The sequence below is a fragment of the Amphiura filiformis genome, chromosome 15 (genome assembly GCF_039555335.1).
Source record: "Amphiura filiformis chromosome 15, Afil_fr2py, whole genome shotgun sequence".
NCBI lineage: Eukaryota > Metazoa > Echinodermata > Ophiuroidea > Amphilepidida > Amphiuridae > Amphiura > Amphiura filiformis.
This window is the reverse complement of record NC_092642.1, coordinates 47029645-47056182: the sequence shown is the minus strand read 5'-3', so window position 1 is coordinate 47056182 and position 26538 is coordinate 47029645. Positions and strand designations below refer to the sequence as shown.

The window sequence follows — 26538 nt, the reverse complement described above, 5'->3', positions numbered from 1 at the left end:
AACAAACACCCATGGATAAACAGTAAAGTCAAAAGGCTCCAAAAGCGTAAGCAGAGGGCCTATAATACAGCCCGCAAAACTGGGAACGAAAGTGACTGGGAGCAATTTAGGGAACAAAGAAAGGACACAAACAGGCTGACAAGAGCTGCCTATAGAAGGTATGTTAAGGAATTCTGTATGGAGTCTATGAAACAATTCTGGTCCTTCATAAAAAGCTTAAGAAGGACACAACAGGTATACCCGCTCTTAAGGATCGTGGCATTCTGATATCAGATAACACCAAGAAAGCAGAACTGTTGAATAACCAGTTCAAGTCTGTCTTCACGACAGAAGATATGGAGTCAATTCCAGATATGACACCATGTAAATTGCCCCCCATTGGTGACATCCAGATTTCTGTGCCGGGCATACAAAAGCTGCTCGAAAATCTGAATCCTAATAAGGCCACCGGCCCTGATGATATCCCCGCCACGTATCCTTAAAGAACTGGCCCCTGAGTTAGCACCCATATTATCCTTTATATATCAACAATCGTTAAACACAGGTCAGCTGCCTCTAGATTGGAAAACAGCAAATATTTCTCCAATCTATAAGAAGGGTGAACGCACCAAAGCCAGTAATTACAGGCCAGTATCCTTAACATCTGTGTCATGCAAAATACTAGAACATGTGGTTCATTCTCACATAATGAGGTATTTTGATGCAAACAACATATTAACAACACAACAGCATGGTTTCAGGGTAGCCCACTCCTGTGACACCCAGCTCATTCAGACTGTCCATGACTTTACCACCTCACGTAATAAAAACATCCAAACAGACTGTGTGATAATGGACTTCGAAGGCGTTCGACGTCGTGCCCCATAACAGATTATTGCTCAAGCTTAAACAGTACGGTGTAGGTGGTAAAGTCAATGGATGGATTGAAGCCTTCCTGAAAGGGAGGAAACAGCGTGTGGTGGTTGGAGGTGAACACTCTCAATGGTCTAGTGTGGAATCCGGAGTACCGCAAGGTACAGTTTTAGGACCCTTATTATTTTTAGCCTATATTAATGATCTTCCTAATAATCTCCATTCAACTGTGAGATTATTTGCAGATGATTGTGTCATCTATAAAAATATCTCATCTGCTCAGGATGCTGCATTGCTCCAAAAAGACCTTGAGTCTCTGTCCTTGTGGGAAAAGCACTGGCAAATGAAATTCAATGCCGAGAAGTGCTTTGTTCTCCGGATCCCAGCCTCTAGATCACCCCTCATAACCAAATACAAATTGGGTAATATCACACTTCAGGAAACAAGAACTCATACCTATCTAGGGGTGGACATACAGGATGATCTCAAATGGAATACACATATAAACAGAATCACTTCAACAGCAAACAAAACTGTAGGTTTTGTTCGTCAGTAATCTGGGTTCCTGCACCAAGGAGATCAAGTCTTCAGCCTACAAGACCCTGGTACGCCCCACAGTCGAAAGTACTGCTCGGCTGTGTGGGACCCATACACACAAGATCTTACTAAAAAAGTAGGAAAAGTACAAAGAAGGCGGCCAGAATGGTCTACAAAAATTACGACTGGAAGACAGTGTTCAGGGACTCATACGGGAGCTGAAATGGGACAACTTGTCCACTAGAAGGAAAGCAAACAGACTCGAATTCTACATAAAGCCATAGGGGGCACCTCGCTATACCGGTGCAAAACTACCTGACGCCAGCCCAAAGGCAAACACGGAGATCTGGAACCAATAATTATATTGAGCAACACGCTAGGATTGATTGCCACAAATATTCGTTCATAAACCGAACAATAAGGGATTGGAACAATCTCCCTGATACCATCTCCTCAATATCCAACCCAGATCAATTTAAAACTGTCACCATAGACTACCTGCGTGAGCAGGACAGTCATCTGAAGGACTAAACAAACTGCGCACACCACATCCCTGCTTGTGTTATCTCTTCGCTGGGAAGTTAAGCAGTATAACGAAGAAGAAGAAGACTTTTGGGATAGACGGATTTCTGAATGTCTCTCTATGACAATCCGGCTGTTGAATTCGACACCCTTTTTAAGCTTACCTTGGTAAAAAGGGTCGGTTGAGGATATGCACAGCAAAAGCAGTATGACTGATAGCCCCGAGTGCTGGGATATATGAAAAGGTTATCTGATGCAGAATCTGTCCAGTCTTATTCTCTGGTTCCTTGATATCCGGGATGATTTCAGTGCCATTTTCTTCAGTGGTCGCTGCCATTCTTCTCTGCCTGCTCTGCCTGGGCTTTTAAAACAGCGCCCTCACTTGTCTATTGAAACTGCGCCCAAGAAAACGCCCAATTATCGATTACAAAATACGTCATTCGGCTCGGCCAAGAAGACATGAGGAAAGGATGTGAGGAAAAATGATGTTTACATTTGAACCTGTGTAGGCTGAGTCTGAGACGAAAATAAGATGCTTTAATTCCTCTATTCGTGCGATTTCTTTCCTAGAATAATCAAAAATGGAATGACGGCTTCAGCTTAGGTAAGGCATGTAAGGATGAATATTCAATAATAAACAACCCCGGTAAAACAACAGTCATGATAATTGTAAATATTACAAGCGGTTAAAGGAAAGACAGCATTGCGTCCTATTATTATTGCATTGGATTATAGAGGATTATTCGCTACTTGCACGGTTCCGCCATTATGCACTATGTGCGGGAGAGCCTCGAACTGGCAGCATACATGAATGGGAATTGAACTAGTCATAACGTTCTGTGTAAGGTTACATAATTCTTCCTTTCATGTATGCTGCCAGTTCGAGGCTCTCCCGCACATAGTGCATAATGGCGGAACTGCAAGTAGCGTAATACCAATACATCTGAAGTAAATTGATTGCTAAAGTTCAAGCATTCACCGCAACACCGTTATTATCAATACCAGGATAATTACAACTTTGATTATAGGCAGCATTGTGGCCAGTGCAGTGACATACCTATTACCTACAGGCAGCTAATACTAGAATTGTATTTATTTATTTTTCAAGTACAACTATAGTAGGCCTATTTATTTCTTTTATTTTAGGCCTATTACTTTGTTTAATATGTATGTACCGAATATCGAATTGGGTACAACTCTACTTTTTATTTTAATATTTATTCATCTATTTATTTGTTATTTTAAATTTATTTATTATTCTTTATTAGGCCAAATAAAAAAATAAACATGTTTCACGTCCCCTCCCGCTTCCTTTTTTGAGGTTTCTTCAATTTTATTTTTGTTTTTTGAAATTCAGTTATAACTTTACAAAAAATATGTCTGGGAAGTAGAGATGCTTTCTATAGCCTTGCTAATATACAAGAAACACTTTGATACGGTTTTGTGATAGTTAGAGGGGGTCTATCTCTCAGAACAACAAATAAAAAGAGGCCTCCTCCTTTTTCCAGGCATTATTGTATACGCTAAAACAGCTCTAATTATGGGTATTTACACTGAATTTGCAATAAAAAATAAAAAAAAGACCCCCTCCTCATCCTTTTTTTTTCTTCAAAAACCCGGATGTGAAACATGTTTTTTATTTTACTTGGCCTTATAGTAGGGGGGTCACATCATTCTTTTATCTACAATATAAATGTTTGGCATTAAGTTTTTCAGAAGCATCTTGCAAAATGATGAAGATAGCAATTTAAATGGTTCAAATTGGATAAAGCGTTTTCGAGTTACGCCAATTTAAAAGTTCTGAAAAATGGCTGTTTTTCAGCATGATTTTGATAAAAACGCATGTTTTCGACAACATGGCATGTTTGAAGACTAAAAAAATCAAAATTATATGCTTCCTATGTCCGATTTTCACTTAAAGTTGCTGTATAACTGAGTCTTTCAACATAGATATGTCAAGAGGTACATCATTTGCTTCAGTTTTTGAAAAAGATTACTCCAAATATGGACTAAAACACCAAAATCAAGGATCGTCGCACTCTCATTTTAACCCCTTGCAGAATAAAATTGCAGATTTACGACAATCTCAGATTAAAAATATGAATTGTGAATGGCTGCATTTACACTAAGCCAACTCTAACCCTTGGGTTGAAACACAAAACAACAACAAAAGCTTCATGTGCATCAAAATATTGTGAGAAATTGCCTCCAAAGTGGGAAAAATCTAGAAAATCAAGGAAATTGCCGCTCAATGTAAAAAAGTGCTACAGAATGAAACAGCAAGTTATGGACACCCTCGGAATAAAAATATCAACTTTGTACATCCATATTCAAGGTAAAACAACTCTAGGACTTCAAGTTGGACCACTGCAGTAGATAAAAACAACAAGTTGGTCATAATATGTTGATAACTACACTCCAGAAATGGAAAAATATGAAAACTTCACAAGTAAGGTCAACAATTTCTATGGGAAAATACACAGGAAAATGGCCAAAAAACAAATGTTTCAATATATTGCCATTTTTAACCCAACATCCTAGAAATTTCTTGTTTACGCCAAAAGAAAGATATTTTTGTGGAGATTCAGGAAAAAGGAGTCTCAATTTGATTGCACATGTGGCACACAGTAGGGTTACTCATCATCTACAGTCATCATATCAAAATTTCACCCTTGGACAGCGTTTCCTATGGGAAAATACACGTTTGGGCAAAAAAACATCAAATTTTCAAATTTATCGTGAGAAAAAACAAGTTGTGCCAAAATAAAGATACGTTTCTCATGGTTCAGAAAAAGTAACTTTAAAATTCACTACATCGTTGGCACCGGGTCGAAAAACTCACTTTCTAAAGGCAATTTCTTAATTTCTTCTGCGGATCCAGACACTGGTCTTTGCTGATAAATAATCTGGTGCTTTCACAGAGCCGCCGTGTAAAATTCAAAAGGTCAATAGACCTAAAAATATTTTTTTTGTAACTACACATATACTAAATAAATATTTGAAAATGTTTAGGTCTCTATGAAGAAAACAATTTGATATTTTTTTTATGCTCAAAACATGCCATTGTTCATTTATGGGTCGTATGCAGACACCTAATGAGCTAATGTGTGACCCCCCTACTTATAGTAAAAAAATAGATAGATTTTATTTAAATTTTTCTGTTTGTTTATTATTTCACTTGCTCATTTTTAATTTGTAATTTAGATCTTTTCATTTCAAGGGTGTTATTTTAATATTGATAAAATATATTAAATTTTAATTGATAATTAAATATAGGCCTATATATTTAATTTATTTCTTTTATTTTAGGTATCATTACTTATTCACTTCTGAGGGGAGGTTACTTATATTTATTTATCTATTTATTTAATTATTTCACTCATTCATTTTTTTCTTTTCTATCTAAATATATAAAAAAAAACTTATGTTAAATTCTTCATGTCATCATACCCAAAGACGTATGCCTGTATAGTTAAACTATTGGGTAATATTGATTCCTATCACTATCAATATTACACATCAATAAGATTTAAATTAGCTCTTTGGACTCCACAGAAAATGTTGTGGTAGTCATATAATCCTCTATAATCCAATGCAATAACAATAGGACGCAATGCTGTCTTTAACCGCTTGTTAAATATTGACAGTCAACATCAAACATGAAATTTGAAATGATTCTCTTGGTCGGGCTGACGTCACAAAGGGGAAATAGCATTGTTTGTTTGTTTGTTTGTTTACCCAGGTTGGTCCGTGAGGAACACATGCTAATCCATGGAAAACCATGGACCGTTCCAAGCTCATACAAATGCACAAGCCTGGATAGCCAGTGTAGGCTAATATATGCATGCTGGCCTAGATAGCTTTGATCAGAGAAGATGATAAAGAGGAGGTCGCTCGCTGCCCACATCAAATAAATAATGTGTGCATCCGCCTATTGATGGAAACAATGATCTAATCCGATTGATCAACTAATACGATAAGTGGCTTTATGAGTCACGACTGTCTAGCTCTAAACGGCGCATGCTCGGATGTCAATTTGTTACGTCAGTTGACCGCGAAATATAATTTCTGTATTGTTTGGCATGACCGGCTGCTAAGTTTGACCCGAGTTCCATGTGAAAAAGACCATCACTTTTGATCCAAATAGCATTTTTGGACACGTTTGGACACAAACGGGAGTATATGGAGAAACTGACACGAGTTTGATTACTGATTACACTAGTTTTAAGTTTCCGTAAACAGCCGCAAATATTCAAATGATTATCATTTAAATTTCTTTTTCTTTGACCTTATATTAATTTTACTGGGAAATTAATTATGCTTGACTTTCCATAACTTAACAAAACTTTTGAATTTTTTAATGGGAGTTGCGATATATATAATGCTTTTTCACTCGTTTAAAAATCATGGTCACCCTAGTTAGTATTATTTTTTTTAAAGAAAAAAAGCATGATTTGACTGCCAAATTGGGAATTTAACGATGTACTTCCGTGTGTGGAATATTTTCTCCACTAAGAGAACTACTGAATCAGTCGAGCGTGTGGCGGATGAACAGATTACCACAAAGGAATATGGGTAAAGTCAAAAATAATGGCACCGTTTGGTTTTTGATGCCTGCTGTGCAAATGAAAAAGACCAGCAAAAAAATTCATCTTTCAAAAAGTGTGTTATGATTTTCTCTTTAACCACAGCAATTTGTAGTGTCATAGCTGTCATGTAAAAAATAATATGCCCAATTTTCTTCCCCATAGGGTCAGGAGTGTTACACTTTAGCGTGACAAGAAAAGAGGTACTTGTTTTTTAATCATGCACTGCAAAAAATATACAAGTTGCAAAGTGTTGCATGGGTTTTCATGGCATTTTGTGAAGTGTCTGCTATTATTAAGTACCAAATTCTTTCATATTAGTCGCTTAATAGTCTACTTAGGAACATGTGAAGACTACATGGTGCGAAAAATAAAATATGTTCCAAAAATCACTTCGCCAGATTGTGTAGCATTGTAAGGTTATGATGACAGTAATAATCTATTTCAGTCTGTTTAAAGTAAAAGCAAGATTTGGGCCAAACTTGGAAAAAATAAAACTTGCATGATATCAAAACCATTTTCTTTTTAGAGCGGGTTGAAAAGAGAAATTCTGTCTCGTCAGGAGTGTTACATCAGAATTCAACTTGATTTTTTCATACACCAAGTTGGCAATATTCATACATTACTTTTTATTTTATTAGTGCATTGGGATAGGAACTCAAAAACAAGAAAAATATTTGTCATTGCTTGAACATGTTTGCTACAACTATCTAAATAGTCAATGTCAGGAGTGTTACACAGAATTAATTAATTGGCAATAATTCAAATTTCTGAAGAAATTACCAATCTGTTGGTGTTCTTTTAGATCTGAAACTATAATCCTAAAGCCAAACTGCTGCAATCATGATGTAAAGACCTTCATATTCAAGAAATATGTACATAAAAACATGGTTTTCATAGCTCAACCAAAATGTTACACTCCTGACAATCAATTGTAAGTAATATAGGCTCAACAATAAAATTGAACTAATGTAATTCAATTTTTTCCCCTTTTTGAGATAGCCATAGATAGTGTCACCAAAAATTACAAAAACTACTTTAGAAAATGTGATTTGCAAATTTATATATTTGAGGCTATACAGTTACTGTAGCAAAGTGTCAGGAGTGTTACAAAAACATGTAAGCTGGGCTCGAAAAACAAAAATGAACGTAAATCACCTAAATTCTGTGCCTTTTTTGAGAGGGCCATAGATGTTGTCAACAAAAAATTACAAAGACTGTTTTAGAAAATGTAGTTTATAAAATATTTCAGGCCATACAGGTAGTGTACAGTGTCAGGAGTGTTACACAACTGTACTACTTTGATGGATCCTTACATCAATTTGAAGAACAATGTGATGCTAAAAAACTTCAACACAGTTATTGCACATCATATTGCATGATATAAACTTAAACAGAAAATAATCCAAGATGTTTCTTTTGACAAATAAAAACTTTTGTTCATGATTTCCCCAAATTTTTTGGTGTTCAAATGAAAATTTTTTTTTTTTTCCAAAACTTTGTTTCCTTGACAAAAATTCTACATGACTATTTTAGTATAGTGTCTAAGCAATTAATTAAAACTCAAAGAATTACATAGTTTGCATAATTTTGTCAAAATATAACAAGGAATGACATGGATCTTTTGTGTTATGTTTCTGAAGATTTTGGACTACTTTGGCCTGTAAACCATGTAAACCTGTAAAAAAAATATATTTAGTAATATTACTGAAGTAATTTTTTTATTTTTTCTTGAATTTAGATATGTTTTGCTTACAATAAGACAATAATTACAGCTCTGAACACTGTTTGTAATTTTGACACTTTTGTCACACTTTGGTGCCATTATTTCTGATTATACCAATATTCAAGTGGTATTTGAAGTACTCCAAACAAAGAAAAGTGAATGGAGGTTAACTGTGGGCAATCGGATTATAATGTTCGAGCGACCTCCTCTTTTCTCATCTTCTCTGCTTTGATAAACAAAGCAAGAAATGGAAGAAAATAGCTAGGAAAAAGAGAAAAGAGAGAAGGCCACTCCCAAACACAATTGTACAATTTTACTCTTAGCCCTTACTTCGTGAGAAAGGAAACTGGAATTCCAATCTCAGGCCCCGATGCAAAGGCTTGTAAAACCAGTGTGCGCATGTGCAGCGCATGTGCAGTTCCCCTTTCTCGAGCTGGTTGCTATGCGCGCGCTTGTGCAAAGGGGACAATGTTCCCGGATGTCCGACCGAGTGAATGGAAATGATCATTTAAATCATACACAAATTTAATACATGAATAATGTCTGAATAGAAGTGGTCGGTTTTGATGTGACGGGTCACATTTATATAGTGACAGCCCAATCAAATATACATTCAATTTCAAAGGTATGTCCGAGTATGACCGAAAATTCATGTACAGTATCTGTATCTGTATCTGTAGCAATACTGCTCAACGCTTCAAGTGAAGCCAGACGAACAGGAATAGTTGTGCGCATGCGGATTGCTGTTTATTGGAGTTGCTTTAGGTAGTTGGTTGCTTGGTTCTTGAAATCTTTGGAGTCTTGTATCGTGGTGATGTGGTAGGGTAGCTTGTAAAAATTGTTCCAGTCCTGTACTGTCCTTGGCCAGAACGAGTACTTATAACAGTCTTTGTTTGCGGTTATGATTTGATATGAGTTCTGGTGAGAGTGCCTAGAAGGACGTTGGACATTGGTACTGTAATATTTGCTATGCAAATAAAATTATGATGTGGTTTGACCCGGGGGTTTGACACAACATATTTTGCTTGGACTATATTATTGATCCATTCATGCTTGGTAGATTCCCTAGATTCAATATATAATAATTATAATAATTACATAATAATTGTTTACTGTCTTAATATTAAATTATAATAATAATCTGTAATAATGTATGTTTTTACTACGCATCGTCTGTGTGCGTGTCTGTCTGCCTATTTGGCCCTTCACAATTAATTCTTAGTTTCCTGTTTCCACGTCCAAAGTTGAGAATTGCAAAATATTTAATTATTTTATTTTTATATTGGATTTTTGGACAGTGATTTGGAAAATGTAAAGGACTTCCAAGTTACAAAAAAGTATATATCATGTGTACCAGTGTTGTAGTCGAGTCCTCGTCATCCGAGTCCGAGTCCAAGTCCGAGTCCTTGGTGTCCGAGTCCAAGTCCGAGTCCGAGTCCCTGCCCATTTTTGATGTCCGAGTCTGAGTCCGAGTCCGAGTCCTCAATGTTCGAGTCCGAGTCCGAGTCCGAGTCCGAGTCCTTATGTATCAAATTCAAGCCCCGGGTTTTTCACCAATACTTTATCAACGTAGGCATATACTTGGCCATAATTTTAGTTCTATATTCTTGTAAATACATAATTTGCTAGTCCTACCTAGCATGCCTAGTATTGTTTTGGGACTGTGCAATAATTATGCGGAGCCCGGGGAGGGGTCAAATTGCAAAAAATGCTTATCCCCTCTCGGCTTGCCAAAATCGCTCCCTCCTTCCCGGCCTGCCAAAAATATGTGCACTCCCCTTTGCACATGCCATTTTTTGGATCCCAATTTAGATACATGTTGCAAGCGCAGCGAGCAGGGAAATTTGCAATAATGTAAGCGTTTCCGTACTGTTTTCTATAAGCCTTTTAGATCATTTTATTTGAAAGGTGCCCCATATGTGCCAAAAATTGCTTGTTCCCCCTCTCCGTTTGCCAAAAATAGACTACCCTCCCTTTTGATCGACCAAAAAATTCTTACCCCCAATTTTACCTTCCCCCCAATGATCATAATTTTTGCTTAGCCCCGTAGGTAGCATACAATGTACCTTGAAACCCGGAGGCTAATTGTTCAAAAAGGAGGGTCATTCAGTGTATGCTACTGAAAAAACAGGGTCATTGGGTGTAGGGTTTGCCAAAATAATGGGGTCATTTCATGGGCACATGATGTATGTCAATATATGGGAGAGCTCCCCCCCCCCACCCCCGGGCCTTAAAACAGAGTATAAACACAGACTCACAGTAACTTAGGCTTATGTTTTAAAGAGGCAAAAGATGCAATATGACAATCAAAATATGACGTCACTACCAAACTTCAGGTGCCAAACTTCAGGGGTTTTAGATCTGGCTGTAGGTCTATGCAGTATTATTCCGGGGGTGGGGAGGGGTCACTCACGTGTAAAGGTGGTACGGGTATGTGCGGCGGTCAAGGGTCCCTTTTTCAGGCTCTCCGACAGTTCCTTAAGACCCACATTTGCATCATGCTCCAGTTCATTGAGCCTAACATTATGAAAATTGTAGCTCTTTAGCTCAAATTGGGAAACAGTTTGAATTTGTTAGCTCCAAAGCCTATAATTTCGCCCAATTTTTAGTTCACAGACTTCCACAAAAATGTTGAAATTTCAGTTCATCAAGCCACTATTTTGCTCCCAAATCAGTTCTTAGTTCCCAAAGTTCGGCACCGCACACCCCTACCAAAATTGAACTTGAATGCCCCATAGTATTATTATTTATGTACATTCTATTCTAGACTTGCGTCTAACAAAGCAAGCGATTGTGATTAAAATCCATTTAACCAATTAAAGATGTAACTGTAAGCAATATATTGCTTTTTGGTTGTACTTTTATTTACAAACTGAATTTATTTGCATGCAAAATCATGTGATGTGATCATTGATCAAGCATAAGAGGAAGTTTTCAATGAGCGAAAATAAAAGACCTAAAAGACCCTATTTTGCGGATTCTCGAGGAGGACTCGGAGCCGAGTCCCCGAGTCCTTGGGGTCCGAGTCCAAGTCCGAGTCCGAGTCCTTAGCTCCCGAGTCCAAGTCCGAGTCCGAGTCCTTGAAAAAGGACTCGAGTCCGACTCGAGTCCCGAGTCCGAGTCCCGAGTCCTCCAACACTGATGTGTACACATTAACCCTAACATGCCTGAGTACTACAATGTACAAAATACTACTTGATATGCGCTGTTCGTGCGTGCATCCCACGTGGTGTGATGACGCAATCGCCCAAAGTGATATGGGCACGGTTTCGCTGGCCAGCGAAGCCCAAGACCTGTGGCAAAGTGTCGCCGAGCCAGTGGTTGGCATGCGAGGGGTCTCAGGTTCGAAGCCCACCCAGAGCAAACAACTTCTTTCTTTGTTTTCTCTCTTTATTCCTTCCTTCTTTCCCTTCACGTCGCCAAAAAGCCCCTGGCGGGTTTATAGGATTAACTGACTACTATCGAAACTCAGTATAGGCTCAGTTAACCCTAACACACCTGAGTACTACAAAATACTATTACTACTTGATATATGCGCTGTAGCCTGTTCGTGCATGCATCCCACATGGTGTGATGACGCAATCGCCCAAAGTGATATAGGCACTGTTTCGCTGGCCAGCGAAGCCCAAGACCCGCGTGGCAAAGTGTCGCCGAGCCAGTGGTTGGCATGCGAGGGTCTCGGGTTCGAAGCCCACCCGAGCAAACAACTTCTTTCTTTGTTTTCTCTCTTTATTCATTCCTTCTTTCCCTTCCCGTCGCCAAAAATCCCCTGGCGGGTTAGGGTTAATAATTTAGATCTAGACTAACTCTGATATTATTTTTTTCTCTTTACCACAGATAAAATAGCACCAAAATAAAAACTTTGTTGACATCAACATGTCTTCACTGTGGGGTTCATCTAAAGTCAGGTACAGTGCTCTACCAACATCTGATACTGGCAGTGATGATATGTACCAACACAAAGACTATGAATCCTTAGACTTCTCATCAGCGTTCAGTTACAAGTCTGCTTTTACATACAGTAAAGTACTGCCACCATATGTGCAGGAGAAAAGAAGTAAGTAGACACTCAGGCCCGTACATGTACGCAGGATATTTTTACGGGGCTGCAGATTTTGAAAAACTGTACTTTTTTCCCGGGGATGTAATTTTGTTAAAAAGACCTTATGGACCCAATTTGGACCTTTTATGATCAAACATGATAAAGAACCATGCTCGTTCCAAGTGATCAAGGGTTTGAATGGTAGAAATTTGCATCTCATGAATGCACTCTCATTCTTTAACTGCCCCACATTTTCAACGTAAAATAGATTGAGTCCAGTCCGGTATGTAATATTGCATTTTCACCATGCAGTCCGATAACAAAGTTATCAGTCGATGCAGCTTGCTGCAAGTCCCAATTGGCATCCATTGGATAATTTTTGAACATACTGCCTCCCAGCCCTTCTCTGGTCTCTGATCAGCCACAGACACTCATCCAGTAATACAGTCAAATCAGGCAAATTGAACCATTGCAATGCCAGAAATTTGGGCAGGGTTGCCAAACGATTTCAGCCCGAATCGTGGGTCAAATAATCGAAAAGTAACCCAATTTTTCTCTTTACCATTGGTTTCTATGGGGCAGGAAACTATTGGAAGTCGCGGGAGCCAATGTTGAAAAGTCGCCCAAATTTTTTCTTAACCATTGGTTTCTATGGGACAGGAAATTGTCAAAAGTCGCTTGGAAAATCTTCCAAAGTCGCCCAATTGGGCTACCAAATCGCGGGTTTGGCAACTCTGATTATGGGATATTGATAATGTGCTATTCCAGTTGAAATCCATACACCCCAGTGGAAGATATGTCTTAATCTCCCACACAGGTGGGATATGTAATTGAGTGACTCTGTTTGAAATCTACATCTCCTGTGTAGGAGATTAAGGTCATGTCTTCCAATAAAGGTAGTTTGGATTTCAATTGGAATAGCCCGTTATCAATACCACATATAATTGGATGATACAGTTGATCAGTATGCATATCCATAGGCTATATTGTTTTCACAAATTATTATCACTTTAACCTTATGAGAGCTACCTGCCTATTGGTCAAAAAGAAGTTTTCATTATCAATTGGACCAATCGGCAACATTGTTAGAATATTTCACCACACAAAAAAATTGGGGTGAATTATTTGCAAATCTCCATTCTGATTGGTGATTAAAGTGAAGATATCACATATTTGACCAATCAGAGGCAATGTTAGATCAGCAGGTAGTGCTCAGAGGGTTAAAATGCATTTGACCTGGTTGACATTGATGCAGATTACTATTTTTCTTTGCCAGCATACAGTCCACCGTTAGCGACCAGAGTGTGCTCAAAACTTGTCATCATATTAAGCTACTTGTTTGTACTACTCACTTTCCCTATCACAGGATGGATAGCCATTAAGGTAAGGTCAAAGGTCAGGATAAGATCAGAGGTCATATACATGTACCGCACTGTTTAACTATAGACCCTGGAAACATTAGATCATTTTACAGGCCGGGCATGATTTAATTTGGTAGGCCAATATTTTGCAGTTTATGTTTCTGTCATAATTGATCATAAATTCTTATTTAGCGGGAGTGGTCTAGTTGACCGTAGACGACCCTACGTCTTCACGAGTATTGATAACGTGCAACACATTTTGTAGAAGTTTATATACACGTGTCGTATGTTAGCGTGTTGTATGCATAGACCTAGTGTGTAACACTCGCATGCACTTACAGGACACGTAACTAAAGATGCAAAGTTGTATTAAAAAAGTTTTGTTAATTTTAGAATAAGGGTAGTTTTTATGAGGAGAACTTAATTTTTGCTCAATAAAATGGTACATACATGTGTCATTGGCCCCTGAACATAAAGCAAAACTTCCTATATATGTAACCTCTTGGCAATTTTGTTTTAAACATGTTCAAGGGCCACAATGGAGGTTTTCCCTGCCCAATGACGCAAACCAATTTTTGTTTTGGTCTTCCTCCGATCCATTGACTGCGTTCCCACTAATATATGCATTATTAATTCAGTGAATAGTCAATAAATGCTTGCCCTAATGTTAAATTATTGTTTTCATGTTTAGTCTATTGAACAGTTTGAGAGATTGGTTGTGTTTAGACTTGGCAGACTCCAAGAGCCAAAAGGACCAGGTAAGCAGGGAATATGCATGTACCAATTTTTGTTTGTTTGCTATAGGTACACAAGGTGCTTTTGAGTGGGTAACATAAGTTTGGTTTGGGTAGGGAAGTGCCACTGAGAATATATGAAAGTGGACCCATCATAATGCTTTTGAGTGGGTAACTCAAGTTTGGTTTAGGTAGGGAAGTGCCACTGAGAATATGAGTGGACCCATCACAATGCTTTTGAGTGGGTAACTCAAGATTGGTTTGGGTAGGGAAGTGCCACTAAGAATATGAAAGTGGACCCATCACAATGTTTTTGAGTGGGTAACTCAAGTTTGGTTTAGGTAGGGATGTGCCACTGAGAATGTGAAAGTACATGGACCCATCACTATACCAATTTTTCTAGAAATTTGGACCCATATAATTGGCAATACAATTGGCAGTTTTTCCAACTTTTCCCCAGATTTTTGTTGGATGTCAAATTTTGAGTCTGGCCCAAAAAAAGGGGGGGGAGTGTGGTGAATGCATTTCTACACAATACAACCTACATACATTTTGAGCATGTGATGTAAATGAACAATGAAAAACATGAGATAAATTAGTTGCCACAAAATAACATTGCTGATTGGTTCCAGGCTAACAATTTAACTATGAAGAAACCCAAACTGATGTTGTTTGGAACAAGGCAAGCTCTTATAAGTTTTACAAAGTTTCTCTTATGTAATGTATGGAAATAAAAAACTTTGATTGCAGGTATGGTGTTTGTTCTGCCGTTTGTAGACAAGTGGCGTAGAGTTGATATGAGGACAAGGGCTTTCAATGTACCACCACAGCAGGTAAGATGTCAATGAAATAATGTCGTTGATTTAATGTGTGCTACACCCAGTGTTATAGCCAAGCCGGTCGGCACCGGCTGGGGTAGCCAGCACGGACCGGCGCCGACCAGTCACTAAAAAAAAATTAATAATTTTTTTTTAAATTTTAAATTTTTTTTCTTTTTCCCAAACAAATGATTTATTCATCATTGGTGGGTGTACCCCCTATCCTATTCCCCAATCCCTCATGTTCGCTAAAAAGATAATGCCCCGAGCCAGTGCTCTAATTGGATAATAAAGTTAGCCGGCACTCAACTTGGTCTAGCTATAACCCTGGCTGCACCATAAAGTACCAGTACACTTCAACAATTATTCTGTTGCCATTAGGATATATCAGAATCATTTCCGCTTCACCAAGTCCGCAACTGATTCGCAGGTACTCTCAGCTGACATAGATTGTGATTACCCCCAGCAGCTCATCATTTTACACCTGGGTGGAGTGAAGCAATTGGAATTCAGCTGTCTTGCACAAGGATACAACACACTGGCCGTGGTGGGGCTCGAACACCCGTTCATTGCTCAATAACCACATTCACATATAATTCATTAACTTTTATGCTCGATCTCTGCAAAATTCCAAGTTTTGAGATATTTTCTCAAAATATCAAGAGCTATCTCAAGAACCACTGAACCAATTCTAGGCTTGCTTGTACTCATTTTAATGCATTTTTTTATGCTGATTCCAAATATGGTCATGAAAATGTACAATTCTGAAATTTTTTCATTTTAAAACTTGTCGTCTGCAGTCGAGAGTTAATGTCTTAACCAGTTTTATCAACTTGTATTTCAGATTCTCACATCTGATGGCGCTGCCATATCCATCGGTGCTACCGTTTATCACCGTATCACGGACGTGACGCTCTCCATCGCAAGCATCCAGGACCTAAACCACTCCATAAGAGTACTAGGACAGACAGTGTTACTGAGCTTAATCAGTCAACACAGCTTGACATCATTGAATACCTACAAGCAGAATTTGAACGAGCAAATTCAGAAGGAACTGAATAAAGCGACACAAAGTTGGGGAGTTGAAGTTAGCAGGGTAGAATTGTAAGTACTTAGGGCGCAACTTAAGGGTAGAATTTTGTTTCATTTGAAATTCACACTCCCTGTGTGGGAGATTAAGGACAGTAGATTCTGGCAATAGCATTTTATTACTAGAATCTGTAGATCTCCCCCATAGACCTTTTCAAATCAAGATTGGAAAAGTTTGGAAAACTGCTATTTATTCAGTAAGCTAGGGGTCAAATTGTACCCAAATTGATGGACAAGAAATGTCATGAATCATGGTCAAAATGAATGTTGTGTCCAATTTTTAACCAATCATTGCAAGTTTGACCATAAATAATTTAAAGCTTAGTCATAATTGGCTATTGAAATGAGCATTTCAAGATATCAACCAATCAGAAATGCTGTTATATGACCAGTAGCAGGGGGTTATAATTGGCCTTATTCTAAAATTGACAATGATCATTTGTTCTTTTTAAGAGAAAATTGTGAATTGTTAATTATGACTAGATGTGTAAATACTTTTTAATATTATTATTTCAAGGAAAATTTAAATTTGCACCACTTAAACTTGTATTGTTATGCTTTTACAGACAGTCCCTCTACAAGAAAGAAAGAGGTCTGTCATTGAACTTGATTTTGAAAAAGTATTAAAAAGAATTATTTGTGCTATTTGGGAATGTCCAGGAATGAATGCTATGGCCTTCCAAGTATTGGCCAAGGTCTTTCATTGAATTAGAAATCGGTGAACCAGTAATAATTTCATGGTAATCATTAAAATGGTCAATGATCAAAATTGGCTCTTCCAGTTAGAATTCATACACCCCAGATGGAAATAATTTCCTATAATCTTCCACACAGGGAGTGTGAATTTCAAATGGAGTAACCTGAATGGGTGACTTCATTTGAAATTACACCTGTGTTGGAGATTTAAGGTCATGCATGCCTTCCATAAGGGGGTTTGGATTTTAACTGGAATAGCCAATCATAATGGGATTATCAATCATAATCGCATAGGCCTATTCTGAAAATCCACCTGTGTGGTTCATCATTATCATAGACAAGGTATAAATTGTATCCATTTGAACTCAAATTTCACATGGAGTGGCCTCTTAATTCATGTTTGATCAAAACTTTATTGATTTATTGATTTGTATCAAGTCATAGGACCGAGACCTATAGGATAATATTATTCATAATGCTAAAGGCTATGCTCAGTATGAGATAATATCATTATCAAGTTCAGCTTTGAACAGTGAGGTTACATCTACTATTTCCATGCTTTGACACTATTGCAAAGTGTTTTCATCGTATAGCAGTGTACATAGCGAAATCTTTAACTTGCTTCTAAAATCAGCAGGACTGATAAAACACCTGTAGCAGCAGTCATTTAAAGTCAAGGGAATTCTATCGGTAAAATGTTGTCTTATTTCTTTGCTGTGGATAGATCTGAAGTAACAGTGATTCAAGAAAGCACCCCCATGAGTGCGGAGAAAGTCGGAGGGATTCTGGGCCAGCTGGCTGGACAGATGACTGGAGGAGGTAATGTTTATTCTTTACTAAATAATAAAAAAAAGAAAAATGTTGGCGATTTAGCGTACAATTTACCATAGATGCCAAAAAAAAATTGTGTGGTTGCCCATCCTAGACAAAAATTTGTAGGGTTGGGAGGTCAAGTTTTTTTTCCTTTTTTTTTTCATGGGCTCTTCCTCCATTTATCCTCCATTTTGAAAATGCTCGTATTGACAAATGTTTGAATATTTTATGGTAGAGAATTTGGACTGATTTTAAATGGAAATACAATTAGATCAAACTAGCAAATATGCATTAAAATGAGTGAATAACAAAATATAAAATGTCCTTGATACTGTCAAAAGGGAACTGTCAATAGGACATGTCAAAGTGATTGACATAAAGTGTCAAGAGGGGATGTCAGAATGATTGACAGGAAGTGTCAATGAGTACAAAAAGGAGAACTTCCTGTGTGGAGAACAAACAGGAAAATAACTTGGTCAAATGTCCTTTTGAATAATCTATTCCATTAGCAGTGTTTGCCCTCAAATATTGATACAAATAAAGCTGACACACACAAGGAATGGTATGCGTTCTATAAAGGAGATGCCCAAAGCTTAATATAAGGGATGCCATTTCCACCCCATGCGCATGAAGGGAAGACGCCCAAACATTTGTGTTGATTTATTATTGGCCTTAATTAAAAAACCGCAAGACATACGGCAATATAAATATGCAATTATTGAATTCCTTGACTCATTTCTAATAAGATTAATTGTAAATATCAAAGATACACAGATTTTTTTGGTGAAATTGCTAAAACAGGAAAAACATGACTCCTAGCCTGAGACGAATATATTCGTCTCAGCTCCTAGCCAAGGCTTATATTAACCAGGCACCCAGGCTTTTTTTTTACCCCATGGTTGCCCAGTTTTGGCTCCTGGTGTGTCCAAGTTTTGCAATCATCATCTAATAATGCCCCTTGTCTTTTTACACCCATTTGTCATTTATTTGGTCTCATTTTAACGAACTTAAAGAAACTGGTTACAGAATGGGCACTAGAAAACGAACCTCATCGTCATCACTGTACAAATGGACATACATTCGTACAACTAAACAATTTTCTCTTTTATTTAAAATCAATCAGGTACACCACAAGCTAACTGGATACAGTCTCTTATAGGAGCATCGTCTGGTATGCAGCCAGTCTTATTACCCCCGTCAAACACCCCCATCCCAGCAGCAGTACCCAGGAGAGACACCCCTACAACAACAACACTTGCAGTCACTCCGGATGAGTTGATGGCTATGATTACGCCCATTCTTAATGTGGAACTGGTGCAAAATGTAGATGCTATTTATGTCTTTCATATTACTGGAGAGAATGGAGGCACTTATTATTTGGACTTAAAAACAGGTGGGTGATTTAACTTAATGAGAACTACCTGTTGATTGGTCAAAATGAATATTGTGTCCAATTTTGAACCAATCAAGGAGGGTATTTTATTGGTTGAAAATAAGATCATCTGCAAATGCAAGTTTGACCATAAATAGTTTAAAACCTAGTCATGATTGGCAATTGAAATGAGCATTTCAAGTTATCAACCAATCAGAAATGCTGTTAGATGACCAGAAGTGTCCAGGGGGTTAATGCTGTGTGTGCTAGCCATAGGCTTCAACATAAAAAGTCCAAGTTTGAGATATTTGATCAAAATATCAAGAGCTATCTTAAGAACCACTGAACCAATACCAGGCTTGTTTGTACTCACTTTAATGCATTTTTCATGCTGATTCCAAATATGTTCAGGAACATATACAATTCTGAAATTTTTGAATTTTTAAAATAAATTTGAAATTTGTCGTCTGCAGTCGACATCCGCTTGGATAGTTATGGGCCCAAAAAATTAAAGCAGGTATGGTGATATGAGGAATGACCACAGAATTAGAGGAGGAGAACCAGGATGTACAATCGTGCCGTCAGCTATGGGAAGAAAAATAGGGGTATTCGGATCCTTGCCAACAGTGCACAGAAATGAAAGAAAACAATTTTGCGTCTCATCTAAAGCATTTAGGTATCGAGCACATCTCTCAAATATGCCTAGTATGCAATGTCCTACTCACATTACAGTGATTGCCTCAAGCACATTCCAAGCGAAACTGAATGCTCCAAACTTTTGCTTCATGCATGTATCAAGATGGCGGTTGAGTCTGGGTTCTCTGGCTTTAATTCTGTGGTCGCTACTCACAGTTTGAAAAGCCCTGCAATAACCCTCGATATGTACATTTGAACCAGATTATTTCTTTTATTTTTGATTCTGACTCCAAGTCCATTATATTTTCTCACCCAGGGTCTGGCACAGTAGGAAGGGGGAATCATCCAACATGTAAACCAGGCGTTGAGTTGGCGATGTCCAGCGATGACATGCAAGCAATATTCTATGGTCAGTTACGGCCATTTGTAGCGTACATGAGCGGTCAGTTATTGTTAGATGGAGACAGAGATGTAGCCATGAGACTGGACAGAGTGGTAGCAAGGTTACAAGAAGCTAAATGCTGATTGGATAAAGAGTTTAGAAGCTAAATGCTGATTGGTTCAAGAGTTTAGAAGCTAAATTCTGATTGGTTAGAAGCAATAACATGATTTCCGCAAACAGATGAATAACAGATTACTATAAGCCCCATGAGTGCTACCTGCTGATTGGTTACAAGAAGACTGTTATGATTTATTGAGCCAATCACCAACATGGTAAGAATGGTGGTAGAGCTGAAGAGGATTAACGCCATGAGTACTATCTGCTGATTGGTTACATGAAGACTATTATTATTTATTGAGCCAATCAGTAACATGGTAAGAATGGTGGTAGGGCTGCAGAGGATTGAGCTCAAATATTTAGAAGCTGTATTTTATTGGTCACCCTGTTGAATATATTGTGCAATTAGCCAATCAGAAAGTCCCAATCTAATCCTTTGATTTAAAAAGATGAAATTAGTGCAATTTAGTTTTAGTCCATCAAGTAATCAAAAACGACTCGATTATGAACGTGGGCTCAATATAATAATCATTTTATTTAATGAAACAAAATCTTTTTTGTTAAAAATGAGCATTATTGTTTTCTTACAGGTAATATTTGTCAGAGGAAATCCATTGGGCTATTCCAGTTGAAATCCATACACCCCCTATTAGGCCCGTTATCGATCGGTGAAAGTATCAATAATCAGAAAATTCAGTAGACTTCTGACATGTTGTTACACTCAATGGTAGTATCGATACACAAACGATATGGCACACATGCTTAGATTATCCCAAATTACTGTCTCCCAATTCCAAGCTGAGCCATCATGTCGTCTCAAACCCCCCCAGAAGATCCCCCAACGGACTTTGCACGGTCGTTTTGTTTATAATAAACATTGCTCATGATCAAGGGGAATGAGTCGGATGTCGCTAATATTGTTTTGAGATATTGGCAAAATCAGTGTTCAAATTCTTTTGTTTTATATTGTTTTCAGCCATTGATAAATTTCTCATAACTTGGTAACCAGATGTCTGATTTTAATGGGGTTTGCATCAAAATGTAATATTTGTAAATTGCCAGAAAATGATGTAAAAAAAACAATTGAAAATTGCCGACATGTGACTCATTCCCCTTGATCATGTCACATATGCATTGAAACACAGCAGATATTAAAGAAAATATGAAAAAATATGGAATTTGTACTATAGACGAATCCAACAAGCCAAGTCATGGTCAGGATTTGGTCGGCCATCTTTGGGTCCCTGCAACACCAAAAAGCAGCTTAAAAATCGATGTTAGATTCTTTTGTGTTGTAAACTGTCATCATTCTTTTGTCTATGTGTAACACGGGTGATAGAATGCAGTTTAAAATACCCTCCAAGGGCGCATTATTTCACATTTTAGGTCAGATTGAGCCGACGGGGACCCAACTTTGGCAGCCATTGAGGTATAGAAATGTAAATTGGATTTTGAAAAATGTGTCAATATATCGATACTGTATCGATATGTCGCATAATGTAATTCCGATATATCGACTTCAAAAAACTGTATTGATAACAGGCCTACCCCTAGGAAGACATGACCTTAATTTTCTACACAGGGAGTGTGAATTTCAAATGGGGCTATCTGAATGGGTGATGCCATTGTAAATCTACTTCCTCTAGGGGTGTATGGATTTCAATTGCAATAGCCCATTTACTTTGTAATTGATTTGTCCATAACTATTTTGGAGATTAAGAATTTTTTTTAAATGACATGGTCTTTAGAACACATATGGCAAGTAAACAGTATTATATGTAAATAGAATGCAAAATTATACTTCTACGCTCCTCAAATTTGGTACAGGCTCACCGGAGAGCTTTCACCGGGTCAACCGGAGTCTTCAGCGGATGTTATCTTCAGAGCAATAAAATCTGCTGAAGATGCTGGTTGACCCGGTTAAACTTAAGCGCTCAGGTGAGTGTACCAAATTTGAGTAGCGTAGAAGTATAATTTTGTTTTCTATTTACCGCTATGTATGAATATACATCATTATAGTATAAAATGTATATCGTTATGATCTTGAAATAGATTCATCAGCAAATTTAAGTTAAATAATGATGTAGACAAATCCAAAATTCTACTCCCTGTTGGACAGTTTTGTCACCCAGGTCTAGTGACTCCCAAAATAATTATTGAGTATATCGTTATGAGTTGGGCAGAATGCTGAACACCGATTTATAGCTTTTCAATAAATATCATTGCTGCATACACACAACTGTTTGGAGACACTTTGACTTGGTCCCTGGTGATACTTGTACCCCAGGTACCGGGTACATGCCCATAAATTTCATGTGATGATGGGCACAAATTACCGGAAAATTCCAACACTAAGAGTAGTAGTAGTAGTAGTCTGCAGGTTGGAATTTTGTTGAGAATCCACAAATCCATTCTCGAAAAGATTCTGACGCAGACAAATTTGTGTGAATCAAACTTGATTCTTCAATTAACCTCATGAGAATTACCTGCTGATTGGCCAAAAAGAACTTTTCATTATCAATTGGACCAATCAGCAACATTGTTAGAATAATTCAACACACACAACAATTTGGGTGAATTATTTGCAAAGCTCCATTCTGATTGGTGAGTAAAGTGAAGATATCATGTAATTGACCAATCAGAGGCAAAGTTAGATCGGCAGGTAGTGCTCAGGGGGTTAAATCTTGCAAACTTTTATGGTTTACAAATGGCAGATTGCACGAGTGAAAATCAAATGATTCTTACAAACAACTTGCAATCTGAGTCAAGTGTAATTCTCACACTGTGTGACAAAATTCTACCCCCTCAAGGCTGCTACAGTCAAGCCATAGGCAAATATGGCACTTGCCGGCACTCACCAGTTTCTTGTGAAAACAGCCGGGTCACACAGAGAGGTGATAGAACAGGTTGGGTTATTCCAGTTGAAATCTATAGTTCCATACACCCCTGCAGAAGACAAGACCTTTAATCTTTCAAACGGAGTCCATTCAATTGAACCCCATTTGAAATCCACACTCCCTGTGTGGGAGATTAAGGTCATGTCTTCCATAGGGGGTGTATGGATTCACCAAATGAGTTACTGCTTTCATGACATGATTCAGCCAATGAGAAACCCACTACCATGTTTATGCAAATTAGGGGCTATTTGGGACAAAAAATGCCAAATTTCTTGATATTTAAGTATAGTGAAAAAAATCTTGTAATAGAAATCCTACATTACATTGCATTAATGGAGAAATACAGTTCAATCATCAGCCAATCAGAACCCCACTTTCATGTTTATGCAAATTCAGTGGCGGCGCCAGGAAATTTTTTCGGGGGGGCATTAGGGGGGCAAAGTGAATTTCAGGGGGGCAAAATCAACAAAGTTTGCGCAAAATTACCGTAAAAAGTGGAAATTTTCGTAATTTTGGTTTTTTTCTGGGGGGGCAACAGGGGGGGCAAGAGTTCTGACTGGGGCATTTCCCCCCCATGCCGCGCGCCGCCACTGTGCAAATTACAGTCCAATCAGCCAATCAGAACCGCAGTACCATGTTTATGCAAATTACAGATGATTTGGGACAAAAAGTTGCCAAATCTCTATGATAAAAAGTATAGTGTATAAATTCTTGTAATGGAAATTGTAAAGGTCAAAAGTGAAGTACATGTCACCCTGACTTAATAGTGTGCTGTACGGTAGGTACATGTTTCCCAGATGCCAAATGTTGCATAGAAATATTGACATGTCTTGTATATTTGTTGTGACTGTTTATTTATTGTTTTGTACTGATGTAAAATAATGTAGAATAAATCAATAAATGTCTATATAAATCATAAGAATTCTACCAGGGCACTTTCATTCTTGTTTGATACTTTTTGATATCGTTTGAGTTTGGCAGACACCGGATTCGGCACTTTGTTACGTAAAGTTCTCTAGAAGTAGCGCATAGGGGATCTTTAGCATATAGATCAATTATTTAACAGTGATCGGCGTGATAAGCGAGTGAAAGAGAGCAGCATACACCAGTGCAGTAAGGAACGGTCGATCCCCTCTTCGCCAATTGCAAGAGAATTCATAAAATAAATTTAACCAGGAAAGTTGAGAAAGATCAACTTTCCTGATTTAACAAAGAGTAGCATACATATTCGACTGTCTGTCAAACTCCAAATGATATGTAGGATTACAACATATGTGACATGATCAAGGGGAATGAGTCGGATGTCGCTAATATTGTTTTGAGATATTGGCAAAATCAGTGTTCAAATTCTTTTGTTTTATATTGTTTTCAGCCATTGATAAATTTCTCATAACTTGGTAACCAGATGTCTGATTTTAATGGGGTTTGCATCAAAATGTTATATTTGTAAATTGCCAGAAAATGATGTAAAAAAAACAATTGAAAATTGCCGACATGTGACTCATTCCCCTTGATCATGTCACATATGCATTGAAACACAGCAGATATTAAAGAAAATATGAAAAAATATGGAATTTGTACTGTAGACGAATCCAACGAGCCAAGTCATGGTCAGGATTTGGTCGGCCATCTTTGGGTCCCTGCAACACCAAAAAGCAGCTTAAAAATCGATGTTAGATTATTTTGTGTTGTAAACTGTCATCATTCTTTTGTCTATGTGTAACACGGGTGATAGAATGCAGTTTAAAATACCCTCCAAGGGCGCATTATTTCACATTTTAGGTCAGATTGAGCCGACGGGGACCCAACTTTGGCAGCCATTGAGGTATAGAAATGTGTGAAATTGGATTAGTCTATATTTGACACATAAAGCACAGGAGATCTTTATTTATGAACTTGGTTAAAGGGGGACGTTATCCAAAAAGTTGAGATTTTTCGGCCATCATAAACTTACGACTACATGTTTGCGTCAGTGTCTTAGCTAGCCACCCGTCTGGCCGTCATTTTAGACGGAGGGGGTTTGCTTTTGACAGATGCTACATTATAATTGTAGGTGTTAAGAAAGTCTATTGACCTTTTTAGTAGATCAGGTTTGCAAAACAAGGCTATAGCAGCACATATTTGAACTCTTTAAACCCCCAATGGGCTGTAGAAGTCTGGTAAATTGGGACAGGCAAATTTAGTCAATTAAATGATGGGCAAACCTGAATTTCTAGCTAAGACCCTGGTTTGTGTGCATGAACTTTCTTGCAGATTTGATGGTTTGATAAAGATCACATGATGATTCTACTTGTATTTCCGGCTGTCGACAGCTCGAAATTACAACACAGTGGCCTATATGGGACGCTCTGTATACATGCAATTATGCATAATTCAATGTCTAAATCAAGCGAATATGAAAATAAGCTTTCTTCATGGATATCTATTGAACCATGCTAAAATCAAGAAATGCCCCTTTAAGAAATATAAATGTACATTTCTAAGACATTTGCAAATGGTAAGAATATTTTTACGAGGTGAAATATGGACTGTTCCATTCAAGGAGGCTTTGCCGAGTTGAATGGAACAGTTCATATTTCACAGAATGGAAATATTTCCATTTCTTTCCATTGAACGAATAAAAACATTAAATATTTGTCTTGTATAACCCTGATGTTCAGGCTATTTCAGAGTGGCCCTCTCCCATCCTCAGGACTACCGGACTAATTAAGTAATCACTCGCATAACACCAAGTAAAATACCACTCATTTTATTTTCAATATAATTTTTAATAGGTCTTTTTTGTTATGTCTTCAATACTTTCACTCTGATAACATACACCATAAAATACTGATCATATTTATAGGAAGCATGCTGCATGGTGATCAAATGAAAGACAAAAATGTATTATAAATATTTTAATCACAACAAATGCTTGGACCACTTATTCACAAAAACCAAAAGCATAAAAATTAAATGGGCTTGAAGACCATTATAATCGAGTTAACATTTAAAAAAGAATATTGATGAAAATCACAGCATAGCAAAAATCAACAGGCCCAATTTTTTGTGTGGAAAGGAATCAACATGTTGCATCCTATTTTATGGACCGAATTTTTTTTTTTTTTTCCAAGATAGGCAGGGCATGCGCTTAATTTGTAATAACAACTGGTCCCCTGTAACAGCATGCAAAATGTACATCCAGATCGTGCAAAATCTGTTTTATTTCTTGATTATCGACCCATATTTAGCCTGACTATTCTTAAAATGAAACCAAAGGGAACCTGCAAGTGTAAAGGGAATGTCATTTGATGAAATGATGTGATGTATCATGTTGCAAAGGATTCTGGGAAGGACAAAATATCTTCTCTGGGGTTTA

At 37.6% G+C, this 26538-nt stretch overlaps 1 protein-coding gene across 1 annotated transcript; it reads left to right on the top strand.

Moving 5' to 3' along the window:
- Positions 1–2353: 2353 nt before the first annotated feature.
- Positions 2354–21158, top strand: LOC140171738 (stomatin-like protein 1). Its single transcript, XM_072195055.1, has 9 exons — positions 2354–2515; positions 12061–12280; positions 13542–13648; positions 14318–14384; positions 15111–15193; positions 16023–16282; positions 17688–17782; positions 18900–19169; positions 20101–21158. The coding sequence occupies exons 2-9, from the start codon at positions 12100–12102 to the stop codon at positions 20307–20309; spliced, it is 1272 nt and encodes a 423-aa protein (XP_072051156.1). The 5' UTR covers positions 2354–2515; positions 12061–12099; the 3' UTR covers positions 20310–21158.
- The last annotated feature ends 5380 nt before the right edge of the window (positions 21159–26538 follow it).

Excerpts from the sequence above, each read along its gene's own strand:
- LOC140171738 (XM_072195055.1), top strand. The coding sequence starts at position 12,100 with ATGTCTTCACTGTGGGGTTCATCTAAAGTCAGGTACAGTGCTCTACCA. Across the intron at positions 14,385-15,110 it reads CCAAGAGCCAAAAGGACCAG|GTATGGTGTTTGTTCTGCCG; the intron begins GTAAGCAGGGAA and ends CTTTGATTGCAG. Across the intron at positions 19,170-20,100 it reads TTATTTGGACTTAAAAACAG|GGTCTGGCACAGTAGGAAGG; the intron begins GTGGGTGATTTA and ends TTTCTCACCCAG.